Below are 12500 nucleotides of genomic sequence, written 5' to 3'. Positions count from 1 at the left end.
TTCCTAGGTAGTAAACCATATCTTCGTATTCGATCTCCAATCTTACGAGGGATTTTTGATGTTCGACTAAAGTCTATTAATGTAAGATCGAACGTTAAATGAAAAATATTCATCGTTTAAAAGCCGTTTCATGTTAACATAAATTCATAATTTTATCGTTTTATAATATATATATATATATATACATATATATATATGTAAATATCTTCGATGGTCTTGATCTAGCCTTGACATGATCGTAATCATCGAGACTCGATTTGATATCGACTGATTATGAATGAATTTCGCAAGCTAATTAAAATAGAAATAAATTTTTTTTTTAAGAGCTTTATATATTTCCCGTCGTATCTACCAAACCACGTTGGCAAATTTTTTCCAGTATTTTCATTCGTCTCTTTCATTCACCAGAATGCTAAAATATTGACTTTTGACGAAAGAGAAAGAAAGAGAGAGAGAGGGGGGGGGGAGAGGGAGAGGGAGAGAGAGAGAGAAAGAAAGCAACCAAGCAAGAAAGAGAGATGGTTCGATTTAACGGGTCGTGTTTAAACGTAATCGGTAGTCCGTACAAATTAGGGACGGACGTCCTATTGTTTCTGAACAATATCAGAGGGATTACTCTGTTCGTATATACGGAAACGTCTGTCTCTCTGATTGTCCATCCCTCTCCATTAGGTATACATGTCTTCCTCTGAAGCCAATACTCAAGCATCTAAAATATCGTAGTGAGAGGAGTACGATTTATTCGACAGAAACCGGAGATATAAGGATCGCTCGCTCTTCTTGAGAGATCCCAAGTCGGTTTTCAACAAGAGACGTTGCTTGGAGACGATATTTTTCGGCTTGGAGAGACAGGGACCGAGAGCGAGTGTTAGAGAATGAGAATGAGAGAGAGAGAAAGAGAGAGAGAGTAGGAGAGAGAGAGAGAGAGAGAGAGAGAAGAACCATCGGAATCAGCGTTTCTCGTCATCGTCGATGAATAATTAATGCGGTTAATGAATTAAACATTATCCGTTGGCGAAAGAAATTCTCGAGTGAGTACGCTGTAGTTAAATATTGGCTGTGTCGCTGCTTCGATTTAAACTTCTCTCGAAGAATCATCCGGTATTTCGTGAAAAAGGGCACCAAATTGATATTACCTTTTCAGTTTTATTCTTGCAATATACGAGGATCTTTAACAAGATGAGTTTGACATAAAGGAAATAACATAAACGTATACAATTGGATCGTATTCGATTGGTCATTGGTTAAAAAAAAAAAAAATTATAAAATCGGTCTCTCGGTGTAATACCTTTCACGAGAAGCAGGTTGGAGGCGCCGATAAAGGCGTCAGATAAGGCGCCGTCGTTGATTGGATCACCGCGAGAAATCGATATCCCTCGACCCCCTCGTCTTTCTCTCTCTATCTTTCTCTTTCTCAACAATATGGAAAAGGAGGTCCGCCAAGAGGGTGGCCACCCTCCGACGTACTTTCGTTCCTACTCTCTCTCTCTCTCTCTCTCTCTCTCATTCTCTAGCTTTCTCTTTTTCTCTCTCTCTCTCTCATTCTCTAGCTTTCTCTTTCTCTTTCTCTCTCTCTCTCTCTCTCTCTCTCTCTCTCCTTCTCTAGCTTTCTCTTACTCTCTCTCTCTCTCTCTCTCTCTCTCTCTCTCTCTCTCTCTCTCTCTCTCTCTCTCTCTCTCTCTCTCTCTCTCATCCGTTTTCGCTCTTCGCGTTCCTCCTTCTGGGCACCGGTAGAAGCATCGTGGTGGCTGCCTCCAATTTCCCCGCGACGTGCTCCTGGAGGATTCTCGAGTGGCCTCTCATCGCCCTCCGGACCATCCAACCGAGCTCTGTCCGGCAGTCTCCATGCCAACACCCGCTCGATAAATTTATTGGTCGCTTCTGACACGAGTGTACCCTGCTTTTCTCTCTCTCTCTCTCTCTCTCTCTCTCTCTCTCTCTCTCTGTCTCTCTCTCTCTCTGTCTCTCTCTCTCTCTCTCTCTCTCTCTATTTATCTATCTATCTATCTATCTATCTACCAATCTATATATCTATCTATCTATCTCCTTCTCTATCTTTATCTTTCTAATTTTTTATCTCTCTCTCACTCTCTCTCTCTCTCTTTCTTTTCCTCTCTCGTTTCTCTCCTCTCTTTCTTCTCTTGTTTTTCTTCGAAAGACTTCATGCGTTAAATTGAAAGAAGAACATACGATTTTGTTCGATTTACATTTTCACATAGCAAATTTACATATATAGATTTAAATCGATTAATTACTAAGAAAAAAAAAAAAAAAGAGAAATTATTTTTTCCGGAAACGATCACGTAAATAAATAAATAAATAAATGAATGAATGAATGAATAAATAAATAAATAAAATAATACCAAGATATCAAATCGTAAAAGTTAGTAAAAGTAATAGTAAAGATTTATCTTTCTTTCTGTTTCTCTTTCTCTCTCTCTCTCTCTCTTTCTCCCTTCTTACATGATGGTTACTCTCTCGTATTATATCGCGAAATAGGGTTCAAATCAATCCGACTTCCCCCTTTGCAAAATTGTAAATAAATTAGGAGCCGAACGATCAGAAGAGTCAACACGTTACTCGCGAGCGGCCGTGCGCACCGAGTTGCCCTCTTGCGCGTATATACCCACACGCACGCGCACACACACATACACACACACACATATATATATCCATAAGTATATAAGTGTGCGGCGATATCGTGTATATTTGCGTGTGGTCGTATACTTCCAGAGACGTACGTAACGCGTAGTTCCAACGCACACGCGCACGTAATTTCTTGTGGGACGCATGCGCGGTAGAAGAAGAGGTGGAGGAGGAAGATGAAGAGGAGGAGGAGGAGGAATAGAAGGAGAAGGAGGATGGTTACGTAGGAGGGTAGAAGGAAGTGTGGGTGAACGGTAGGCGTGCGCAGCGAGCGAAAAGGTTGGAAGGCGCGAGGGAGATTCGCCACGCCGCGTCGCACTGGGGCGGTAGCGGTTGAGGGGTGAAGGAAGAAGAAAGAGGAGGAGGGTAAGAGAGAGGGGGGAAGACAGAGACAGAGAAAGGGGACACAGACACGGAACTAACACAATCTCGATGCGTTTATTAACGCACGTTGCACGGTGGGGTTTGCTGTGCCAGCATCGGCTGTGCGGCAAGCAGGCAGGGTCAAGTGTTTCTCTCCATCCTCGTCCGATCGTCGCTCTTTCCGTTCCCTCCTCTATACCCTGCCTTTACCCTCTACCCTATACCACCTTTACCCCGTCGTCGTTCCACCACTTAGAAAGTTTCCGTACCGCACCAGCAGTCCGTGCCGCAACTCGCTACACCCACCGAACAAAATTCGATGTCCTGTCTACCTTCTTCTTCTTCTTCTTCTTCTTCTTCTTCTTCTTCTTCTTCTTCTTCTTCTTCTTCTTCTTCTTTTTCTTCTTCTTCTTCTTTTTCTTCCTCCTCCTCCTCCTCTTCCTCCTCCTCTTCTTCTTTTTCCTCCTCTTCCTCTTCTTCCTCCTCTACTTCTTCTCCAAGGTCATCTTTTTATTATTTTTTGCTTCTTCTCGTAACGAAGAAAATATCCATGAATGGTGATCATGCGTAGAAATCAGAGAATTTCCTACCCTCTCGTACTTGAATTTTATCGGCAATTGAATCGAAGAATGGCCGTAACAATTTTGCTGGAAGAAAACGTTGGTTTTGTTCTTCGGCATACGCGTCACGAATAGAAAAGCGAAGAATAAGCAGGAGTGCGCGCTCTCCTGCACGCAGCCTAGCGTTTTTCTCTCGAGCGTTTCACTTCGTCGAAAGAGCGCTTAGGAGAAAAACAGAGACAGAGGGAGAGAGAGGGAGAGAGAGAGAGAGAGAGAGAGAGAGAGAGAGAGAGAGAGAGAGAGAGTGAGAGGTGGGGGGTAAACGTTTCTTCTTTTTTCCTTTCCTTTCGTTTAGTTTCGCTGGCTGACTCGTCGAGGCGCTAGAAGGGCCGTCTTCAAGGGCCTTCGTTTCCAGTGGCTAAAGAGCGAAGGAGAGAGTAAGAGAGAAAGAGGGAAATCTTTCTTTCTTTCTTTCTTTTTTCTTCATTTTTTTTTTCTCGTCCACTCTCCTTCTCTGCTTCGAAAAGTCGCGCAAGAAGATTGAAAGGAAGAGAGACATGGACGTAGAAGAAAAAAGGTTAGCCCCAGGATGAGAGGCGAAAGAGGAATTATTTTCTCGAGTCGGCTGGCAAGTTAACTGGCTTCATGGGGGAAAGGCCTCTTTATTTTTCGTTCCTGTTCGGTAGCTTGTAGCCGTTTTTACGACCACGAGTTCTATCGAATGTGCTGGATCGCAAATGGTGGAAAGTAAAGTTTGGAAGAGGGGTTGAGGGGGAGGGGGATAGGGCGGGGGAGGATGACGAAAGGGCTAGCGAACAAAGACGTCAGAAATTGCGCGCGAGTGGTACTTGGAAGGCAGTGCTACGCCATTTTGCCGCTGCAGCTACCGTTTTTCTTCAAGGACGCATTCGCTAAGACGGAAGAACGTAAAATTTCTCTATAAATTTCGGTCTATCAAGACTTTCAATGTTGATAATTTACTAGAAATATAATTCTTAATGTATAACCTCGAGTTAGGAATCAAGCTTGGCAAACATCAATGTTTACTTTTATCTATAATTTCGTTTGATCTACATACGAGTAACTTGTTAACCTTGACCCTACACTTTCTACCCCCCTCCCGCCTCTCCCTTTTTTTCGTTTCTTTTCGTCTTCTTTTTCTTTTTTCTTCTTTTTTTTTTTTATAGAAATCGCTATCCTTTCGTCTTACACAAACATTATTCTTCTTGAGTCGTGCCTCTGGCCTTATATACTTAGGTGGGTGTAAGTAAACATTGTACAGCACGTGTAAGTAAAAGGTAAGCTAAATAAGCGACTCTTCTCTCTCTCTCTCTCTCTCTCTCTTTCTCTTCCTTTTTCTCTTTCTCTTTTTTCTTACTCTAACTCTTTTTTTTATGTGCTCAGATACGCGCTAGGAGAAGCGTGTACAAAGTGTCTCTTAACCAGCAATGTCTGGCTTTTCATTCGAGTTAGTCGGTTGGCCATACTTCTCTCTCTCTCTCTCTCTCTCTCTCTCTCTCTCTCTCTCTCTCTCTCTTCCTATTTCTCTCTTTTTCCGTCGCTCTCAACGAAAATGCAGTAAAAGTATTCCAATTCTTTGTCTAAAAAACTAAAAAAGAAAAGAAAAAGAAAAAAGAAAGAAAGAAAAAAAGAAAAACCCCATATCTCTCATTGTACTTGTCATTTCTCTTTATCTATTTTAACGGCTGCGTATTTTTCAATCCTAGAAAATGAATTCTTATTGTCTTGTATATATGGTTTTTTTCGTCGACTTTGTAAAGTAAATCTTTGTGAATTAAAAGATCTAAGATAGAAGATTATTCTCATTGAATATCGAAAAAGTTTACAACTTCTGTTAGAGATCGTTTCAATCGTTTCGTAGATCCACATTTTTTTCTCATAGAAACGAAATCGGTGGAAGAACAAAAGAGAAGGAAGGAGAAAAGCGGGAGAGAAAAAATGTGCAAAGCAATATCGAAACGCGGGGAGGAAAAGTTGGGTAGGAACAGAAAAGTGTAATTTCAGTTTGAAACAGGACTGGCAAAGAGAGAAAGAGAGAGAAACCGACCCACATCGAGGTTTCGAGTGTTTGTATTGCTGACGCGGCGATCCAATCCAATCCAATACCCATGCCAGATAGGCAGCTATATAGTACAAGCGCATTTACCTACATATATATATATGTATATATGTATATATATATATATATATATATATATATATATATATATATATCTATATGAATGTACATATAAACGAATATTTCTCTCTTTTTCTCTTTCTTTCGCCATGTTCACTCTCATTTAATCTTTCTCTCCGATTTCAAATATATGTAATTACGTGGTGGATACTTAACAGTACGTTTCCCAGAATCTCCATTGGGTATAGCTGCTAGTCGCATTGGGTATCTACTTTGTTTGTAATTAATCAATCTACCTTGAAAGTTCGTTCATCTGAAATCTGATGTTTATTATTCGCGAATAAATGTTAACTAGATAATTTAGTTTATATTTATAAAATAAAAAATAAAATAAGAAATAAAACGAAATAAAATGAAATGAAAAATAGAAATTTTTGCTGTGAGATAATATTAGGAGTATACAAATTTTTTTTCCTTTGTTTTTTATTTATTTATTTATTTTTATTTTTTTTCTATCGTCATAAAGTGAAAAGCTTAATTAAGTAGGTAGGTAGCTGGGTAGGTAGGTAAGGAAAAGAAAAGAAAAGGGGGTACATTTGGGCCTGTAACGATTTTGGTGCAGCTCGATGATTTCGAGAAGAGGGATTGGAACGATCGGACGTGCGTCCCGTACGTCTCCTATTATCATAAACGCAACAATAACGAGGGATGATCCGACATGTAAACTGTTAAACCCATCCTACCTTCTCTGTCTTTCTCTATCCTTCTATCTGGTGCGCCCTCGCGCGCCTACCCGAGGTGAGCTACGGGGAACGAGAGTGAGGATTAGCGTTCCGTTCCCGTTGCTTGCTACGTATTGCTTGGAATTCACTGGGGGATGTTATTGTTGGCCGCTGAGCGAGAGAGAGACAAACAGATAGACAGACAGACAGATAGACAGAGAGAGAGAGAGAGAGAGAGAAAGAGAACGAATGAGGGCGAGAGCGAGAATACAAGGAGAAATACGGCGGAAGCACAACGGCTTTGCCTACTAGTAGTAGTCGAAGAGAACGGGGGACCGTATAAACTGGCGTGTACGACGAACGAGACCACCCCTTCGACCCTCGATAGTATCGACGCTGTTTGCCGCCTCCCATTAGGAGCTCGATTGAGCCAAACTATACGCTTATCGTGCGTCACTGATAATCCGTCTTCCGATTTACTTCGTAGGTAATTCGTTGTGGCTCTATGTATTTCACTCTGTACGAATTTCAAACTGAAATCCTTTGTTTTTGTAAAAATGGATCCAATCGATTCTCGGAAGTTCTTTCATTACGATTAGTATTTTGATAAATTCATCGAAATTTGTAATCCTTTTAATATAGATTGTAGACGGTGTTTTTGTACGCAAATATGTAAGAAATATAGATCTTTGTTAACGATGTCGTCACGTTCAATTGACTGTGTAATTAGGTAAGATCTCGATGAAAATTAATCGATCCTTCCTTTGGTCAGGATACATCAAACGAATATCACTCATGTTCTTTCTCAAACCTCCATCCCCACTTAACATCGTTTCTCTTATTTCAAATTCCCCTTGACTCTTTGGTAAAGTGCACGATTTCGCATTTCGCAAACAGACTTATAAATATTCATAAGGGTAGTAGTAGTAAAAGAAGAAGCAGGAGTTAGAGAGAGAGAGAGAGAGAGAGAGAGAGAGAGAGAGAGAGAGAGAGAGAGAAAGAGAAAGAGAAAGAGAAAGGGAAGAAGGGTCGGCGCTTTTTGTTCTTTTGTCAGCGCGATCATTATATCGTGCCCTTAATTTCTTCTTTTTTTCTTTTCCATTTTTTTTCTCTTTTCTTTTTCCTTTTATTTTTTCTTTTCCGCCGTCCTGCTCGTAGAACGCGCGTAGGCGTATAGGAAAAAAGAAAGAAGGAAAGAAAAAAATGAAAGGATTCGAATAGACGAATGTACAAGGCGAAGCACGTTTCATGAAGCGATGAACTTGGTGAACGCTGCCGCGTGCTGCATGTTGCCCTTTCGAAAATCCGTTATTAGCATTGCCAAGCGACGTTATGACGTTTCGTGATGCTGACAAACACGATGCGTCTCCCTCTTCTTCTCCTCCTTGCTCACTCCCTCACACGATCTTCTCTCTTTTTCTAGTAGTCGCGACGTCATACAACACGCGTTCTGTATTATTTGATGGATGGCAGGACACGCGCCGGCACGTTCCCATTCACCTACGTTCGAATATTGTCTATTTCTTTCTTTCTCTCTCTCTCTCTCTCTCTCTCTCTCTCTCTCTCTCTCTCTTCAACGCCTCGTAGAAGGTAGTAAATACTTCGATATCGTAGGGCTGGGTAGAGATTCTTAATCGCGTCTACTTGGTAAATTCATAAAGCTTGCGTTCAGCTACCTTAATGTTCGATTTATGATATTTCTAATTATTAATAGATGAATAAACTTTTATTTGTTTAGCTCTTTATTATTTGATCTGTGTTAAAATTATTTGTCTATACTAATATATATATTAGACATATATGTAGATTTGACCTATGAATGTAATTTTTTATTTGAGGTATTATTTTATACTTATATATGTATTATTGTTATAAATATATATTATAGGAATTTTTTTTTATTAAGTATTCTAATAGTATATATGATATATAATATCTCATATTTTTTATATATTTATAAGGTATTAATAATACCTCGGATAAATGTATATATATATTAATGTTATACATGTTTGTTCGTTCATTTGGCAAATCAATCTATTTTTTATACTTCAGGATATCATAGTGGATATCAATCGAGATCGGGAGGATATAACACCGCTAGTTCAAGTGGATCCTCCTCGTTATCGTCGGGGCCATGGGCTAGTGGCTATGGTCCGGCACCTCAGTATCTTCAACACAGATCCATAGAATATCGCCAGCAACAAAGACATCCTTACTCACACCAGCAACATCAAGCCCGAAATGGAAACAATTATCAATCTTCTCAGAAAAATTATCATGGTTATCAACAAAGGGTAAGTTATTTTTATTATTTCGATAATCGTTATAATTTTTGAATCTTAGAATTTTAATGGAAATTTAGAAATTAAATTTTAAATATATATATATATATATATATATATATATATATATATCGATTATGACGTTGTATATATTAACTTTTACTTTTCCGATTGGTTTATAAAAATCCTTGACATTTGAGCCAGTAATTGTGAAGGTAGTCTGCTATTTCAGATATTAAATGACAATTTTGTCGTACGTTATTCTTAAAATGTATATATTTGTAAATTACATAGAAGAATTATTTTTCAAAAATAAATATACTTATATTACTTATTTTTTTCTGTTTGTCATCATAGAAATATAATTTTTGAATAATTCAAACTAAAATGTCAAAATATCTGAAAATAAGAAATATATGATTTGGATCATTTTCATAATTACTGACTCGTTTCTCGTAAATAGTTTGTTTATTCGAAATTTCTTGCTTCATAATTATATATCTACATCTACTTATATTAATCTAATTTTTTGTTATTTTAGAATGGCAATTCTGATCGATATGGAGGTGGTAGCGGAGGAAGTAGTGGGTGGAGACGATAAATGAATTACTTTTATCCTTTTCATGACGTTCGCTCTGATATTTTTTTATATTCTATTTTATGTCTTTTTAAATCGCATAATAGATTAAATTAGATAATCGAATTAACAGTGTAATAAAATAGCGGAACGTATGATTATAATGCCGATGTGAATAATTCTTATTAACCTTTTTGTTATTATTAACAATCGAACCATCTTTTATTTTAAAAGATGATAGAGAGTAACATATCTGTGTTCACGATAGCGTTCGAACGCCATAGCATTCGATGTAGTTCTTACGTGTTAAACATACATCGTACATAATAAATGCATAATTTCATATGTATGTAGATTAGAATCAGGAAAAAAAATTGCAATCTGCAAAAAAAATTGTGTTCGTTTTTTTTTATATATATAAATTTATGTTAACTTGAAGCAATTTATCAAGGGAACAAAAAGGGTTTTTTTAATGAGAGATATTATATATATATATATATATATATATATATACATACATACATATATATATATATATAATAACAAATACATATATATATATATATATATAATCACAAATACATATATATATATATATATATATATATATATATATATATATATATTTGTTTATAATTCATAAGAGAATGATATGTTAATTAAATCTAAGAAAGCATTCAAAACGAGTCTAATCTAAACATTAAAATTAAAACATACATTTATTTAGTTTACAAATTATAATGCATTTGTTATATATGTGATTGTTTTCAATATGTGTGGATTTATATATTCAATAAATGTTTAATATATATCTTATATTTTTTTTGTATGGAATCTGTTGAAAAATTTTTCTAGATACGATTCGTTTTCGCTTGCGATCTATTTTTCGTTACATATCTCTCTATTGAAACCATTAATCTTAAATATCAATTAATTTGCATAATATTTCATACTTCTTGAATACAGTAATATTGTCGTTTATCATATTCATATTTTTATTATAGAATATTTTTCTCTTTTTTTTTTTTTCTTCTTTTTATTTCAATCTAGAAAAAAAATTTCTCTCGACTATCATAACATTCTAATCGTTTTATCGTCTTACTTTTTATACGAATGTCTTTGTAGGTAAAACGCAAGACAATCGGCCGATCTGTTCGATGGCAGTTGTGTTTAACGATTGTATTACGATAGGCAAATAGTTATTGTTCATATTGTACATAAACATACAAATAATATACATTATCCGCTATAAAATAATCTATTAAATTAGAGACGTGTGTTATATTGATTAATCCTTAAACCCTTTACCTCGGTTCACCCTTATTATATCTAATCATAACAACATACGTATTTGCATGGGGAATAATAATAATAAAAAGAAAGAAGAAAATAAAAGAAGGCAAGAGCAAGAAACAAAAATGTCATACAATTTATGAAGAACGTGAGTTATTTTGAGTATATTAAGACGATATCGACTCGGATCTTGATTTTGATGAAGTTATACAAAGAAAAGGCAGTAACATAAGATATATCGTAACGCAACGTACGAAGGAAGAAACCAGACGGTCTCTTGCACATCTGGTACCGGGAGCCGAGCGAGCATTGAACCAGAGAGTGCCACTCGAGAAAACAATAGCGCGCAGCGCTCTTGTTCTCTCTCTCTCTCTTTCTTTTTTCTTTCTCTTCTCCAGTTTTTTCTCTCTCTTTCTCTCTCTCTCTCTTTCTTTCTCCCTTTTTCTCCTTATTCTCTTACTATCGTCACCCTGAAATCTGGATCCAACATAGCTAAAGCAGAGGCAGTCCGCGTACTGCGTGAATGGATGCGCGCGATTTCTTCGCTGAAAAAAAAAAAAAAAAAAAGAAAAAAGTGTCCAGGCAACTTGCAGCTTCTTTACCTCTCTTTTTTCCCTTCCCCTTTATTTCGTTCATTTGTTCTCCGTCTAACTTATATCGAGATCGATTTGAATAAAAAAGATTTTAAAACGATTAACTTTTAATTACGAAACAAATTTTTTTTAAGTTTTTCTCCAAATTTTTAAACGAAACATTTGGAAATCCAATATCTTTTCAATTTGTTCGATCTTAGAATAGTTAATATATTATTCTCCTTTAATAGTCTTCAATAACTTCCTTGGTGGCAGAGTTTAGCAAAGTTAGCGTCTACTTTTACCCTTCGTTTAATTCGCAATAGACCCGCATGAAAGGTTTCACTGGTCTCTCCTCTCCCCTCTTTCTATATAGGTTACTATAAGCCGATATTTCCGATAACCCGCATAAGACAATGTACCTTTACATTCAAGCTTCTTCTTATTATTCTTCACATCTTTGTTTTATTCATTGAACAAAACCCTATGAAATTAGCTGAGATTTAGTTTTATAATAAAAACGATTTTATATTAAAGATTTATTTTTAAATAAGCGATAATTCTTCTCTCTCTCTTTCTGTCTCTCTCTCTCTCTCTCTCTCTTTCTCTCTTCCTTTCTTCTATATGAGATTTACCGCAAAAGCTTGGATGGATGTTCGGTATATTACACGTACCTATCTATCATTCTATCTCTCTTTATCGTACACTGTGCGGTGTTATCTTGGCTTTCTCGTTGTCCCTTTGATGAAATAAAGCTTTATCCGCGCCGGGATCTACCCTACGTTAGTGGTCGCGGTGTGTCTCCCTCTATCTTTTCTTCTCTCTCTATCTCTCTATCTTTTTGTCTCTCTCTCTCTCTTTGTCTCTCTCTCTCTCTCTCTCTCTCTCTATCTATATCTATTTCTCTTTCTCTCTCTCTCTCTCTCTCTCTCTCTCTCTCTTGCCTCTCTTTATTCTCGAGTTCTCTCAACGGTGCAGGACACAATGCGGCCTTTACATCATCATCGAGTACGAGCCGTCGCTTGCGTGTAATGCGTTCACTCTGGTTTCATACGGGTAGGTGTTTGTGCCAACGAGAACGACGAATCCTTGTGCGAACTCGATTCGATACCGGCGTTTGTTCGGAAACCGAAGGAAGGAATTTCCATGGATGCTTTTGTCGACGCAAGTAGTACGAGTCAAGGATTAAAACGGAGCGTAGGACGGGAAGGGGGGAGGGGAAGGGGAGAGGAAAGATTGTGCTTTTATAAATAAAGAATAGCAAATTATGATCTTTTACGATAAAGATTCGAATCTTGCGAGAAAAATCCCTTTATAATAATTCTTCGCGTGATTTCGCCCG

General features: G+C 37.2%; 1 protein-coding gene across 1 annotated transcript in view; it reads left to right on the top strand.

The window, feature by feature from the left end:
* LOC124948793 (5'-3' exoribonuclease 2 homolog) overlaps window positions 1-9793 on the top strand; it is a 24890-nt gene extending 15097 nt beyond the window's left edge. Inside the window, exons 16-17 of the mRNA XM_047492973.1 lie at window positions 8487-8728; window positions 9258-9793. Coding sequence (XP_047348929.1) covers window positions 8487-8728; window positions 9258-9317 — 302 coding nt within the window. The 3' untranslated portion in view covers window positions 9318-9793. The remainder of the gene's footprint in view (window positions 1-8486; window positions 8729-9257) is intronic.
* The last annotated feature ends 2707 nt before the right edge of the window (window positions 9794-12500 follow it).

This window comes from Vespa velutina, chromosome 1, assembly GCF_912470025.1.
Source record: "Vespa velutina chromosome 1, iVesVel2.1, whole genome shotgun sequence".
Classification (NCBI taxonomy): Eukaryota; Metazoa; Arthropoda; class Insecta; order Hymenoptera; family Vespidae; genus Vespa; species Vespa velutina.
The sequence above is the reverse complement of the archived record's forward strand: the minus strand, read 5'-3'. Positions and strand labels throughout refer to the sequence as shown.